The sequence below is a fragment of the Cibotium barometz genome, chromosome 12 (assembly GCF_041138505.1).
Source record: "Cibotium barometz isolate CiBa-2024 chromosome 12, ASM4113850v1, whole genome shotgun sequence".
Classification (NCBI taxonomy): domain Eukaryota; kingdom Viridiplantae; phylum Streptophyta; class Polypodiopsida; order Cyatheales; family Cibotiaceae; genus Cibotium; species Cibotium barometz.
In genome coordinates this window covers 40,394,093-40,410,480 of record NC_141057.1, presented here as the reverse complement: position 1 = coordinate 40,410,480, position 16,388 = coordinate 40,394,093, and the positions used below count along the sequence as shown (strand labels likewise).

The 16,388-nt window shown below is 40.6% G+C and overlaps 1 protein-coding gene across 1 annotated transcript in view; it reads left to right on the top strand.

Moving 5' to 3' along the window:
* Nucleotides 1-11,065: 11,065 nt before the first annotated feature.
* Nucleotides 11,066-16,388, top strand: part of LOC147633400 (uncharacterized) — a 30,784-nt gene continuing 25,461 nt past the window's right edge. The window contains exons 1-2 of the mRNA XM_086806466.1: nt 11,066-12,248; nt 12,352-12,654. Coding sequence (XP_086662592.1) covers nt 12,472-12,654 — 183 coding nt within the window. The 5' untranslated portion in view covers nt 11,066-12,248; nt 12,352-12,471. The remainder of the gene's footprint in view (nt 12,249-12,351; nt 12,655-16,388) is intronic.

The following is a 16,388-nucleotide window of genomic DNA, read 5'->3' as shown; positions in this document are numbered from 1 at the left end:
TTGTGTTGATAAACAAGTGGTGACCTCTCCTAAATCAATGTTCATATTGGTGTATGTATTTTTGCATCATGATGAAGTGGAAAGGTGGAAGCAAGAAGCATATTGATGAGAAGCACATGCATAAGCTATTAAAACATGAGTGGCAGCCATGTGTTGGTCTATGTGGTAGCTGGACTAAGGAATCTAGCATGATTAGAAGAAGACATGTACGCTTGAAGTATCTATACCCTGAGAAAGGATTGGAGAAGCACAAAGATGCAACCAATGAAGCCAATGTAATGAAGAATGGTATATCCAAATCCCACTTGAAGATTGTCTTTTGCAAGAAGATGGTTTCATCAAAGTGAAGGAGCAACAAGGGTGGTGCACAAAGCCACTATGGAAGAGATGGTATTAAAGATGTCACTAAGAAGATTGAGGGGAATTTTGTAAGTTCCTCCCATGCCGAGCAACTCTTCTAGTTGAGGAATGAAGCATGCTTACTAGAATTGGGAGTGAACCACATTACTCTATAACTCTATCACTTTTGTAAAAGCCTAATTTATAAAGGCTACCTACCTTGTCATCTATCCTATGGTTAAGAGGGGGTCATTTTATTCTTGTATGGCCAATGCTCACCTTGCTCTATGTTTGGCATTGTCCCATGGTGGCATTGAGAGGGGGTGTTGAAATATATGATATACAAGGTCAAGGATGAGAGGAAGAGGTAATGGAGGTGTGAACACAATCAAATAAAGTGGACATGTGGGTGGAAAAGGGATCTAGGGTTGGCCCAACCATAGCCCTTGGTGGAGCCTATATAAAGGGCAGAAGACCCTACTTTTTGGAACAACACATGAAGGAGAAGGGTAAGCCAACTTTGGAGTGGCTAAAATAGAAGGTAATATAGAAGCTTTCTATACATCTTGTGTTCTTTCTCTCTCTCTCATATATGGTGCTCTATCTTACCATCAACTATTACTTCCGTTGTGCATACTCCCCATAAATTTGACAAGAGGAATGTGGATAAGTGTCCACATTGTCAGCTTATATAGTGGCCTGCCTACCCACACTAGCCCAGCTGCCCATGGTCCTTCGACCCGGGCGCCTCACCCATGAACCCCAGACACACTCGCTACACTGTGTGGACTCCATGTCCAGTCGAGCTCCGCCGCCGCTGCTATGGGTGACTCATGCATGCTATTACAAGCTACGTGACATGCACACTCGATCATACTTTACTTGTTGATTTTCTTAACATTTTTATCCTTCTTTGATCTATTTTTGCTTTCCCTATACAAACATTACAAGGTTTTCTCAAAATCCTCTAGAGACTCTCGTTCCTTGTATAAGAATGCACAAAGAGAATCAAGTGGGTCTTAAACAGTAGAACATTGTGGAAGTTCACCCATTTTTGAAGTTTGAAATAATAAGAAAATTAAAAGTAGGAAAAATGTTAAGATTTATGTATCTTGTATGGAATAGCATCTCATAAAAAAAGTACACATGATTAAAAATGCCTATCAATTAGCTCAATACACAAAAGAAAAACAAGAGGCGACCTGAACATGATAGAGTCCAAGATAAGAAATCTGGAACTGGTAAGACTATCCCTGTTTCATCACCTAAAAATCTGGTTAATGAATGGAGTTCTTCTTACCAGGCAGCATGGACAGTTGTGGGTCTGTGTTTTGGCGCCTATCTCCACTAGTAGAATTTCTTTGTACATGGATTAGGAATAACTGGACAATAGAGAGTTGGGAAGTCTAGAAAACTCAATTTCTTCCCAATAATTTTTATTGTTTTCTCTTTAAAAATGAACAAATGGCTCTCAACGTACTTGGTGCAAGACAATGGATGATCAAAAATTCTCCATTGTCTATTTTTAAATGGTCTCCAAACTTCTCTCCCTTGGGTCCCAAACCCTCAATAGTTCCTATCTAGGTAGAGCTCCCGAATCTGCTGCCCGCTACATCTTTATCCATTGCTAAAGCTTATTGTTAACCCATTGGGAAGGCTACTAGGGATAAGACCTATTGATGACCTCAACCTAAGATGGCATCCCCAGGCTTTGATTGAGATAGATATTACTCAAGAACTTCCAATGAGCTTATCCATTTTTGCAGGTAGTGGGTACTCAATAGACCAGCCGATAATATATAAGAATATCCCTAATACCTGCTTCCATTATGGAGCTAAGGATCATTATATTAGGAATTGTCCTATTAAATTTCCCCCTCCTCCTTCTAAGCCATAAGAGCAAATGACCCCAGAGCCGGATGATCAAGGATTTCAGAATGTAGGAAGGAGGAACAAACCCTTCGCCAAGGAGCTGGCATCCCAAGGGTAATTCCAAAGTTAAAACATAATAATAGATTTCCCCCCCTTCTCATGGACCTTGGTGATCCTTCCCAACCTGAGGAGGAGTCATCAAGTGAGGTGGAGGAATTTGTTCCGAGTTCTCAGGCAGCAAATAGACAAGGTACATTTGCTAAGGAAGTGAATGATATGGACTTTTAGGAGGAGTTCCATGCAGAGCAACTCCTCCCCTCACAAGCAGATGAAGAGTCCCTCCCTGGGGAAGGAACAAAAAATCCCTCTTTAGCTGTAATTAAACAAGGGATAAGGAATGGTAGCCTTAGTGACATAGGAACCTCCAAAAGAAGGCAATCTCAAGTGGGAGGGGTGCATTCCCCAGCCCCCAATGAGAAGACCCCCAAGCCCTTTGGGAAACCTCCTTCCAAAACCCCCAGAACATGATGCTAGACAACTTAATATCTTTGTCCTTTAAACCTGCCATTATATGCCTTCAAGAAATCAAGGTAGTGGGAGACATATTGTAGAGGAATCTTCTGACAGTGTCCAAGAACCACCGTTGGTATGTGATAGATCATAAGCAAGGCAGCGGAGGGACAGCATGGGCACAGTTGAATCTCTACCTGTATGCATTAAAGAGGTTAACATTGACCCTAAACACAGGTGGATTGTTGTACGAATTGATACAGGGGAAGATATGTTTACTATTATGTCAGTGTATGCCTCCGGCGCGCTACAGGGTCCAGACTTGAGCTGTGGACATCCTTGATGGTAATACAGCCACCAATTATCCTGCTTTGAGATTTTAACATGGTGGAAGCTCAAATAGACAGATAAAAACAAATGGGGCACAGTATCAGAGGCCAGGAAAAGAAAAGCTACGAAGAATGCAAATTGTTTCATTCCCTTCATGATTTGGCATCCTCAAATGACTTCACTGCGAGCAATGGTAGATCAGATTTACTGACAAGGAAGGCTCGGCTAGATAGATGCTATTTGTTAGATGCCCTTAGTCAGAAATATATGAGCTCAACCATAAAAGTCATGAAGAACATTGTTCTTTCAAATCACTATCCCATTGTTGCAACTATCAAATCATCGTGTGTAAATCATCGTGTGTAAGGATAAAATCTAGATGGTTCCATATAGACCCAAAACTATTCCAAATGCCTTCAGTTCAGGAAGACCAATTTCCGTGGTGGCTACCTACTGCATATAAGATCTTTGCTAAAGTTCTGGCAAGAAGGCTTAGTGAGATAAGCTGAAAATGTGGGTCAGAGAGGAACAGAAAGGATCTATAAAGGACCGCTTTATTCTAGATGCCATTATTGCTTTATGGGAAGGTGTGGAACATGCCCAGGAGACGAACCAAGACTTCATTTTCTTCAAAATTGATTTTGATAAAGCCTATGATAGACTTAAATGGCACTTCATCCTCCAATCCTTAAAGGATATGGGGTTAGGTCCTCGATTCATCCAAAAGGTTGCAACCTTATTTAGGAATGCTAGAGCAAGAGTAGTGATTAATGGCAAATTATATGCACCTTTTGAGCTTAATAAATTAATAAGACACGGGTGCCTCTAGCCCCTCTCCTTTTTGCGCTACAGATGCTCTAGGCTGGCTTGTACAAGCTGCAATGCAAAAAGGGGATATGAAAGGTATTGAACTGCCTCACAAACAAGGATCAAATGTGCCTACATCTTTTTGCAGATGACACCAATGGATTGATTCATAATGATGACAAATCTATCAGAACTTTTTGGAAATGCCTTCAGATTTTCTACACGGCCTCTAGGTCCCAAATTAATCATCAAAAAACAGGAATCAAAATGATGATCAATGACCCGCCAGATTGGATTGTCCAACAGGGTTGTCAAAACTTAAAAGAGGGACGTATCTTCCAACTGCTAGGCATTCCAATGGGCTTTGAAGTCTCATTAAAGTAGCGGTGCAGTGGGTTATGGAAAAAGTTAAAGCAAAGTTTAACAGATGGAAGGGATACCAAACAGAACTTAGCAGGAAGATGCCTGGTTCTCAAGCACCTCTTTATACCTATAACCATCTACTTCCTATCATGTTGGACGCCATCTAAGAGCAATATCAAAGAGCTACAGTCATTATGCAAGAACTTCCTGTGGTTAGGAGATGTGGACATGTATAAAATCCCTAAGGTGGCCTGGAATTACTGTACACAACCTAAACAGAAAGGAGGACTCGGGCTCCCAAATATAGAAGACCTTGCCACTCAATTGGCAGCTAAATGGATTATAAGAAGCGTGGCCCAGTCAAATCCAGACTGGTCAATACTTATTCACATGAATTTGAGTGCTCACAGGATGAAGGAGAGACCGCAATGGAGAAACATTCCATTTGTGCCTCTATTCTTTAGTAGCATTATGATCAAACCCTCTAGATCGGAGTTGGTGAGAGGAGCTTTTGGTCCTCATGGAACATAGTAAAAGGTCTTCTCTGCCTTTCGAAGAACACCAAGAAAGCAGCTGGCTTCTTTTGTAAGGATTCTATTGGTTCTCCATCTGCCTACAGAATAGTGTGGACACTGACAGTTTGAAGAAAGCCCACAAACTCTCAAAAAAGGGAGTTCAATGTTGGGAGGATATTTGGGATTTCACAACCCAAACGTGGTATGCAGCAGAAAAACTAAGGATGCTATATAAAATTAACAAAGGGGATCTCTTGTTCATTCAATCGAGGATAAACCAATGGGATCCTAACAAGGCAAGGCTCATACACTGCAGAAACCCCCTCACCCTAGATGCATTTAATTGGGGACATTCCAACTCGCTGTTGCCCATCCCCCCTGCCCTTTCATGGAATGCTCATGCATGTGAGATTAAACTCTAAATGGAACATCCTCTGGGATAGGAAACAGTGGGAATTCCGCTTTTCCAAAATCTGGTCAAAAACTATTCCCCTAAAAAAATCAATCTTACTTTGGCTCATCATGCATAAAGGTATTTGGACATGCTCTAAAAACTAGGAATTGGCGACGGATTATGCCCCCGGTGTAGACAAGAAGAAGAGAGCATCCCTCATTTGTTTATCTCTAGCAAATTTAATAAAAGTCTTTTGGATCTGATTCACCAATGCCTCTCCCTGGTCAATATCACTCAGTTAACATGGAAGCAAATTCTTCTTGGTGATGTTACTGGATGTTCATCAAGGATATGGAGTGTAATAAGAGTTGGTGTGTGTGGAATATGAGAAGCTATGCAGTGTTTCAAAATGCAGAGTATCACTCAATTGCCATGGCATGAAGAGTGCTTTGTATGTGCAAATAAAGATGATTTTAAAAGCAGTTGTAACTGTTTGCCGAGCCCAGAAATCATGGAATGAACTCGAAGAGCTCCTTGCAGTAAATGAAGCTCGGGAGGAATATGAAGAGAAAATCAATGGCATCAAAGCAAACAAGGCTAACCAAGAACAAGAATGGAATGAAGTAGGCAATCAACTGTCGGTCGAGGAAGAAGAGCTCGCACAAGCCATTATGGCTTTAACTAGCCTAAAAAATACTATCTAGAAACTGAGTTAAGCTTCTCTAAAAAGCTTGATGTATATGATACGATAGCCTTTTTTGAATAATGCATTACCTCTTGTTTTGATTTTTTTTCAAAGATATATTCATTAATTAGTGCACACAAAGGGGGCACTAATTAATGAATATACTAAGGTTCAAACCTTACCACCGTTGCTTTCCTCCCTGCTCTAAGCAAATACGCTGTGCGCTAGAGACAGAGGCCACTGTGAATGCTCCGTGGAAGCTAGAGACAGATTTGGTACCCAGATTCTCATCTAAAGTAATTAATTAATGCAATAGAAGATTTGGTACCCATATAAGCTTTAACAAAGCTTTTCTTATGTTTTTTTTTAAAAGCTTCTACGGGTAACACAAAACGGCGAAAACAACGCTGGTTAAAGAGATGATTTTAGCGCCTAATTGTTTACAAATAACAGCCAAGTTTTTTCAGGAAAAAGAGAGCCCATTTGCTGAGGTGATCAACCGAATGCAAGCAGATAGCGTTCCATTGGAGCAAAAGGAAGCGTCGTTTTGAGGAAGGAAAACCCTTTTAAAAAATAGCTTTTTAGCTATCATGTTTGTCTAAAGGTCAAAAGTAACCCCTTCTTTTCTTTTTCCAAAGGTCATAAGTAATCCCTTGCTTTTACCCAAAATTTTTTAGTAGGACTTTTACTCCAGACCTTACAGGTTCATGAACATTTACATGCTTTTATGGATTTCAATTCAACAAACTAGAAACATACTTAGGGTTGTGTCTCACCTGAAAGCTCCTTACAATACCAAAGAGTATTTTGAATTGAAACTTTAACTCGACGCTTTGCTTAAGAAGGGTCTTATTAGCCCTAGTGTGGTGCTTCTACCTTGCTCCACAAGAAGAATCACTTACCTCATATAGGTAACTCGTTGGGGCAAATAAATGGAGATAAAGCTTCGTCTAAGATAGATTTAAGGCCTTAATTATCTTTAAATCTAGATAAAGGAAGAGGAATTTGATTGCTTTGATCAGAGAAGAAGGGTACATTGCTTATCCTTTGCCATTGATTGGGAGAGATGAAGAAGTATTCCTACTAGAAGAGTCACTATCCTCAAACTATCTAGCAACTAAGGTTCCATTTACTCCAAATTCAACTCCCTATAAAACCACACCATAAGTAAACCAAAATATATTTGAACATTATTTCAACATGTTATCAATGACTAAGGTGTTTGCTTAGTTGGTAAGAACCTACAAGATACTTAAGCATGACGAGGATAATAAACAAGAAGAGATTACAAGTAGTAGCCTTCAAAACCTAATATAAGAGACTATCAAGAACACGGTGACATAGCTTACAAGTAGTAGCCTTCAAAACCTGATATAAGAGATTATGAAGAACACGATGATAGACATTCAAAGTTATGCATTCAATTGATTCACTGTTTAAAAACAACCACAAATATACCATAGACTTTGATTGTATAAGTGATTCCTTTGAAAGAGTTGAGTCACAAATAGTACAAGGAAGAGTTGCTTGTGTAAAGTGATTTCTTCAAAAGAGTTGAGAGCCTTCTCAAATAGTACAATGACAATCATATGTCTATAGTGATTTCTTTGAAAGTGCTGAGTGCTTTCTCAAATAGTACAATGAAAGTTATATATTTGAGAGTTGAGAGCCTTCTCAAATAGTACAATGACAATTATATGTCTATAGTGATTTCTTCAAAAGAGTTGAGAGCCTTCTCAAATAGTACAATGACAATTATGTGTCTATAGTGATTTCTTTGAAAGTGCTGAGTGCTTTCTCAAATAGTACAATGAAAGTTATATATTTGAGAGTATTGGTGGTTATGAAATGCAAGGCATCGTAATAGAAACATGACAAATATTGTTGGACAAAGCCACATGCATAGACAAAGGAGAAATTCGAAAGATCATTGGGGAAAAAAAAAATATTCAAGGAATCTTAAGTGTATAAATGAGAATTGCCTTTTCTGAGGTGTTCTAGTAAACTAAATTAGCAACATCGACAATGTCAAAGTAATAAAAGTGCTACTTGCTAAAGGGATAGCCCATTAATGGCAAGGTTGTGAAGGTGTTACATTTTCAATATGTCAATTTACATGTCATATGCATGCCCAATCTTTGGTGTGATATAGTGAATAAAATGCAGGCCGATTAAGATAAAAACTTGAGAAGACCATGGTTGTGATTTGATCATGTTCACATATTCTTGGATTGGCAATAATGGTTGTCCATGTATATGATATGCTAAGAGTAATTCAATTTTGAATAAATCTATTCTTTTGTAATGTATAATACGTTAAAAGTAGGGCTTTTTATATGTTTAACACAAAGAGATATTGCATAATTTATGAGATTTTTACCATTGCCACTTGTGAGGTTGAGGAGGAAGATATGGAATCACAAGTGATTTTTTGGTAGAGCCTCAACATATAAATGGAGGAGCATAGACATGATCATGCAAATTTGTACGGTTTTGGGGGCTAACCAGGAAGGGGAAAATAAGAGAACAATTACATTAGTGTACAGGGCAAAGAGATGAAAAGTATTTAAGAGAGAATGTGCTTGCTTAATTGGAAAATGACTCTTATTAATAAGCACACAAACAAGTATGTGTTTGCAAGCTTTAGGGAAGAACACTTGGGCAAGTGGAAGATGGCTACGACATAAGAGGATTCTTTAGGTGAATTTCAACATATTCGAGCGTGGTAGGAGTTAAAAAAGGTTACAATTCGCAACATTCCTTTGCTAGATGTTGGTTGTGTAGAAGTAGCTTTAGTTGGTTAAGTTGAATGATAAAACGAAATGTTGCTCGTGTAGAAGTAGCCTTAGATAAAAGTTTGTTGATTGTGTTCAAGATTTTAATTTTTAAGATTTCTAAGTACACTTGAGAAAGTGTTGAAAAATTTGGCAACATTCAAGGCAGGCGGGCGTGAAGGGTCTATCAACATTCAAGGCAAGCGGGCGTGAAGGGTCTATCAACTTATATGACGCCTATAGCTTTGATTTGTCAAATGCCATTTTGCAAAGATCTTGACAGATTGCGTATCTCGAGGGAAGATATTAAGGCACAAATCCAAGCTTGCACATGCTGATATATAAAGTTCTAAAGGCATGACATGCTATTCAAGACACGGATTATATGGATTGAAAAACCCTAAGAAAACTTCATGTAAGAAAAAGATCATCATCATTGTGAGTTACGAAGAACCCAAAAAGAATAGATTAATGATACAAATATTTTTATCATTGTAAATTCTTTGAATATGAAAAATGAGAGCAAGAGAGAGTGAGCTCAAGGGAGTCTGGTTTACGAGCTTGTAAAAATAGCATGTATCTACATAATTGAAATGTTACAAGTATACTTGTTTTCAACAAATATTTTTAAGTTCGATGATTTGGAGCCTCACAATTGTTTTGATAGTGGGCAATATGTAGCTCTATGGTTCCCCACTTTGTCCACTTACATTAACTAGTAAGTAATTAGTACATGATGGATCTATACCATAAGTCATACTTCCCTTCATGGGTTCGACTAACAATCAGACTATACCATAAGTCATACTTCCCTTCATGGGTTCGACTAACAATCAGACTATAATCCTTCACAACAAGATTTTGAAACACAGTTGAGTATAATTCCCTTTGGTACCTATCATAAAAAAGGAGATAAAACAATTGTATTTATCAACCTTACGATCATGTGCCTCTAATTTTATTTATAAAAATTTGCTTAAAAATGTTTTTATATGAATGCAAAAATTAAAGAAACAATAAATTTAGAAGATTCAAAACGGCCTTATTTTTAAAATCCTGAAACGATGCCTAAGTGCCTAACCTTGGCCAGTTGGGCATTAGTTAGGGTCTTTGATGAGAGCCAATGATCCGTTGGCATATTATGTACATGTAAATGAAAGTGCCATGCTACTCAATCTTATTTAGAAGTGAATATTTTTTTATGTAAAAAAAAGGAAACAACCTCATTTATGGCTGAAAAGAGTCATCTTGACTGTGGCTTGTTAATTGACAACATTTAGGCATTGTGCTTGATGTGCTTACTCTAGATGACTCTTTTAGAAAAAAGGGCTTAGCTTATTTTTAAAATTTATAACCTTGGTGAGTTAGGCAGTTGATAAGAGTCGATGATCCATTAGTATATCATCATGTACATGCAAGTGCCATGTGGCTCAACCTTGAACATTTATATTTAGAAGTGAATAACTATGTTCCTTATCTTGTTTATGGTTGTTGACAAGAGTCATCTTGAGTGTGGCTTAGTTAACAACACTCGGGCATTGTTATTGTTCATGTGCTTATTCTAGATTGTTGTTAGTGAAAGATTGTGGGTGAGGGCCAACCCCCCCCCCCCCCCCAAACCTCCATCTCCACGCATGCACACGCGCGTGCGTACACACACACACACAATCCTTCCTCTCTCTCATATGATATAAGCTCATGATTTGATAACATATCATGCAAATGCGAGTGCCATGTGGCAAGATTGCTAGTATTAATTATCTTAGATATGAACATACATTTGGAGATGATTATTTGTGTTGTTAAGAATAAAAAAGAAAGAAGTTTCATTCATTGTGAGGAGTTACCATGTTGAAAGGTTTTCTTGATGACTTTTGCTTTTTCACAAGGCTCACATAATCCAGACAATGCTTGTCCTTTAATATTATTGTTCATTAGCTCATGTATGAACATGGTGAATAATTATTTTATCGAAAAAAAGGTACCAAGGAAGAAATTTCAATCATGGTTGGCTAGCCACTAGGGTGCCAGCAGACAACATTTAGGCATCGTGCTTCTTGTGCTTATTTGAGTTCGTCATTAGTGAAAAGCTGTGTGTCTTCGAAGGTTTTCTGTGTCCTTCCCCTTCGTGCCTCTCTTTCTCTCTCTCTCTCTCTCTCTCTCTCTCTCCATCAAAGGTTGTGTATGAAAATCTCCCTCCCTCCTCTCTCTCTCTTTCTCTATATATATATCTATTGAGAGATCCCATGCGGTTCCACATTGTACATGGATGATTTGTAGCACTAGGTTGATTAAGACTTGTTTTTATACAATGCTTTTTTGGTAAATGTAAATCCTAACCGCCTATCCCATCCTATCCCATGTGCTTTGGCTAAAGAACCCATTTCATTTCTCTCTCTCTCTCTCTCTCTCTCTCTTTTTGGAACAATATTTATATATATTATAAAGAAGGAAAAAGAGGTCCTATAAAAGGGGTTTATTGAGAGTGGATGGGAGAGAGGGCGGGGAGGAGAAGGGTTTGCCCTTTTCTGCTTCACAGCTCGAGTTGGTCCGGCTATGGCCCAGCTATGGCGTCCGCACCCTTTCCTCTACATTTGCCTCATCATCCAACATCGCATGTGATGCAGAAGCAGGCATTGCTCCCAATCAGTCGACAAATCATCTGCTAATATTTAGCCTTTTTTGTAGTCTAGGGTTTCATGTCCATGGCCAATCTCCGACACAGGTCAAGCTCTGTGTGGACCATATGAGTGCTAGGTTCCCTCTGTGGACTAGCAGCACAGAAGCCAATGACTGGTAGCATCATTTTGCAGTCCAGGGTTGCAATTCTAAAGCGGTATTATGGTATAGCTCTGCTGGATCATCTCTGTTCTAGGGTTCCCCCAGTTGTCGCCAGCAGTAACAAGCTAATCACACCAGAAATACTTGTCGTAACATCTTGCAGTCTAGGGTTTCTCCTCCATGTCCGTGGCGATCTCAAATTGAGGATGATCTAAGGAACTCAAATTCAAAGTTGTTTCCAACTTCTCAAAAACAAGCCTCCAAAAATAATAGACAGGTGCAACTCTGTACGGATCATTTGAATGCTAGGGTTCTGCATCTGGGGATTCCATAGCCACTATCACACGTTTGGGTGCTAGGTTTCCTTGCGTAGACTTCATCGCCGACAGCAGAGAGCCATTGATAAGTCATCTGGGGCGTGATTCTCAAACGAGGCTATCAGTTTTGCAACATTTTCCTAAGTCTTAACCCTAGAAAAGAGAAACACACGGACAATAACAGCTCACAGAAAACAAATACTGCTCAAAAGCATCCATGTAATAAGCTTGCACAGTTCTCTGAGCTGGACTAATCAGAGGGAAAACTCAAGTTATTTCTTATACTGATTGCCAAGAATGCGTGAACAGCTCTCCTGTGCGGGATTTGAAGATAAAGTACAGTTCCGATTGTCTGGATTGTACATTTCATCATTCTTGTAACACAGATTGTTCTGTATTAGGGTTTATCTGGCAAAGAGGACAATATTATGCAAAAAAGAGATAAGTCCCTATGCACAAAGACGGTCTTGGCATAGGGTTTATATGCAGTACTGGGACAGCCTTCTTCTCTGCATCAAAGGCAGTCTTGGCATTGGTTCACTCGCAACAGATTCACATGCAGTAAGACATACTGGTGAAGGCTTTTTTCTGCAACAAAGATAGTCCGGCCATAGGTTTACTTGCAACAATGACAGCCCTTAGATTCCGCTGAATTTCTGTGCAGGGTTGATTTTTTCGCCACTATGAAGCAGCTTTATTTATGGCAATGGTAGATGACAAGCTAAGAAGTTCTGATAACTTGCCCTAGTTTCACATTTTCAAGCCTTTGTTTGTATGCATTGACATGGTTGAAGAGTGGGGACAGAGCAGAGCACTGGTTATTGCTCTTGTAGGCATTGTTTGTGGTGCTTGTTGGAAGACTCCATATCCATCTGCAGACATATTCGGTGCCATGTCTCGCTGCTATCCATACCCCCCTCCAGGCTATGAAAAGAAGGCTCAAGCAGAGTTAGCTTTGTCTCCAAAGGTTTGCTGACTTTTTACTCTAACCACGTTGTTTACATCTGATACACTAGACTTTGTTTTGATTTCATAATAGCAATGGAAAGAATCCTATAGAGGGCCATTTCACACATACTGTGCATTGAAAAGGTCTTGGTTAGAGATTCTGTGCGCTTTTGATTGCATTTGTTCTGGACATAATGAATTCATTATTCTGTATAGTTGGCATTGGAAAGGTGTGTCTTCACACATGTTGCATTGAAAAGTTGGAATGATATCTCAGTCTTTCTAGAGCTTGTACATAATTGGATGTACTAATTTGTTTTAACATTACCAAGTTTTGCTCTTCTTGGAAATTGCATATTTTATATACTATGTGCAAGCATTGTGGAAGAAGGGCTACTGAGTTTCTCAGTGCTTGGTTTTCTAGATGTGTCATCCTCTTTGTGATGGCGATGCATTTTATTCTGTCAAGTTCCAGAGTGTGCGCTGATGTTCCTTTTACCTCCCCTTTTATGATTTTGATGGCTACACGTGTATGCTCTCAACTGCATTGTGGTGAAACATGGCTGCTGTTAAGCTGGCAATTTCACAATGCAAGCTTTTTAAATGGCTGTGTGTGTGTGTGTGTGTGTGTGTGTGTGTTCTTTAGTGTAGCCTTCATCATGGATGAATCTGCCCTTACATTGGGAGATGTGATAGTCTTATGTGAATGCCCATGGACATGGTCAACAGGATTTTGGGTAGGTTTGGAGGCTGGACAAGCACTATTAAGGAGGACCAAATGTTGCCCGGACATTTGAAAGATGAGGTGCGCTAAGTGTGGAAACAACTGGCAGAGTTGGCACAATTGGCAACAATCAACAGACTAACCTTAATCCATTGACCAGCCTTGCCATATCTACTTAGTCAAAGTCAAGAGCAGCAGGGGAATTGTTGGAGTGGAATATCGCGCACAACTTATCTTGGGTTGATGCATGGCTGAAAGGTGTGTTGGTGGGATGCGAAGAACCATGTGTAGGCTAGAGTGGCACCTTGTCATAGTCATCTCCTCGGGCCCGTTGTGTTGAGGAGGGGTGGTTGGGTGGGAGATAGGCACCTAATGGGTCTACCCCCCGTGGGGGTGCTGTTGGTTTGCGGTCTCTTGTGTGTTGGCATTGCCGTGGGTGCATGTGCCTGGTGCTGTAGGTTTTCTACTTGGTATCAGAGTAGGGTCTAATGGTCTACCTGCCCTCCCATGGGGATGCTGTTTGTTTGCGGTCTCCGGTGTGCTGGCATCGCCATGGGTGCACGTGTCGACTGTTGTAGGTTTCCTCCAGAAAGTGCCTAGAAAAGCCATTACTGTCATGTGCATCACATCTGCGAGTACCACGTGGCAGTGTCTTGGCAAGATAAGCGGCAGGATATGGCCTGTTTGGGGCTGTTTTGGCAGCCTGCCATTGTTTTATGAGTTGAGAAGGGGAAACTGATTTGAACATGATTTACCACTTGCCTTTGGGGTATGGTTTGGACACAAAATATGAGTTTTTGGACATTGTTTTATGATTTGAAAAGGGGAAACCCACTGGAACATGACTAACCCACTTGTAGCATGTAAAGGGAGGCATTAGGCACTTCAGTATGCATCCATATGCCAAAGTTTGCAAGATTAGAAGCAAGGCTGCAAGGGCATGTTTGTGGATCAGTAGGAGCTATTTCCTGTGCGTTGGCAAGTGGAGGACATCTGGAGTTTTTTGTATGTATCAAGCAAGCACGAAATGGATCTAAGTCTATATCCAAGAACCATTGTATATATTACATATTTTGGAATATATAAGAGATTAGGGTTACATCTTGTCTTTTGTATGTTTGCTAAACATAGGATTAGTGTTAATGACGATCACGCTTTTGCAACACATGTGACATTGGTGGTAGATCATCTTTACGGTGCTTAGTATTTAACCAAGATCGATCTACGGTCATGCTATCATCAAGTAAGGTTCAAACCTAAGAACATGCCTAAGACTGCATTTCGGATGCGCTATTACCATTATGAGTTTTTGGTCCTACCATTTGGGTTGACCAATGCTCTTGCTACTGTTCAGCAGATGATGGAATGATTTATTTCGTCCATATCTGAGAAAGTGGATTGTTGTCTTCTGGAATGACATTGATTTACGATACATCATTGGAAGAACACATACAACATCTTAGAGTTGCCTTAGAGATTCTTAGATGAGAGAAGCTTTATGCAAAGGAGTCAAAATAGTACTTCTTGAAGCAGGAACTTTTGTATCTGGGTCATGTTATCTGTAGGCGATGAAGTCCAGCACCAGTAGGCGCTGTAGGCGAACCTGAAGTGGGCTGCGAAAACACTGATGTGAGACTGATATAGGCGGCCAGTTCAGTAGCAGTTGGTGCAGCAGATGAACCTGTTGTAAGGCAACGTATTCTGACCATCAGGAGGTGGTGATGCACACAGTGAGGCGCAGTCCATGAATAGTCGAGCAGGTGATGAAACGCAGAAGAGAAACGCAGCCTGAGGTGCAGGGCGCCAAAGTCCACGTGGATGTTATTGATGATGAACACGAGAAGAGCCTCATATTTGTATGAGATTTTGAGCGGTCAGCATAGAAGTTGGCCCTTTTTGGGCTGAATAAATACTTGTTTTTGGGTATATTTTCACACAGCTTTTGTACTTGAGTTCAGTGAGGCTTTCCTTAGCCGGCCGAGTTGTGGTGGCAAACTGGGTCCTTCTTGCCACCATGTGATATATTACCTCTTGCTAGGCCTTCTCCCTTGAGCCTACATTGGTCAGGTACAACGGTTGATCTGCAACTTTTTATGGGCCAGCAGTGATGGGAGGCCTGCCCTAGCCAAAGCGGCGTGGAGAGTGATCATTCAGCCGCTACATAGAGGGGACCTAGGCATCATCGACCCTGCCATTCAGAGCCGTGCCTTGCTGGGAAAATTGATTGTTAGGACTTCTCCCAGGTGGTGAGCCTTGGAAGGACTTCCTCTTGGCCAGGATTTCAGCCCGTTCTCTGAGCACCAGATGGATCTTCACAGAGATGTGGGCCTGCGGCTTTAGCCCAGCTTTTGAGAACCAGCCTACTCCGAGCTTGGGATCACCTCATGCCAGCCCTCCCAGCAGTTAGTTCCGGTAGCCTCGGAGCAGCATCTTCGACAGCCCTTGATATGGAATCCCCTGATCCGTTTACCTAGTGGCAACATGCTGAGGGCCCGGCCTATGTATCCTTGGGAGTGTTGAGCATAAGACTTGCCAGATCCCTTGGATATTGGATTGCATTCAGACAACTTTCCCCTTAGGCTCAGGAGAGGCATGGCTAGGATATGGAGTAGAGACAGACTCAGCCTCGACATTGACTCTGCTATTTCTTAGGAGTGGCTGACCCTATCCCAAACCTGACTCTCTTGTAGTGGTTGGGCGTTTTTACTAGGCATGATATTTTCTTGGTAGTTCATGGCGCGGATGAGAGTTGTGCTTTGCTCACATTTTCGATTGGACCCCATGGCATATTAGAGAGATGACAGACTCAGCCTCGACATTGACTCTGACATTCCTTAGGAGTGGCTAACCCTATCCCAAACTCGACTCTCTTGTAGTGGCTGGGCGTTTTTACTATTTTCTTGGTAGTTCATGGTGCACATGAGAGTTGTGCTTTGCTCACATTTTCGATTGGACCCCATGGCATATTAGAGAGATCAGAGCCCCCCTTGGATGACTTCAATGGATGCACCTTACTGTCAAATCCCCAT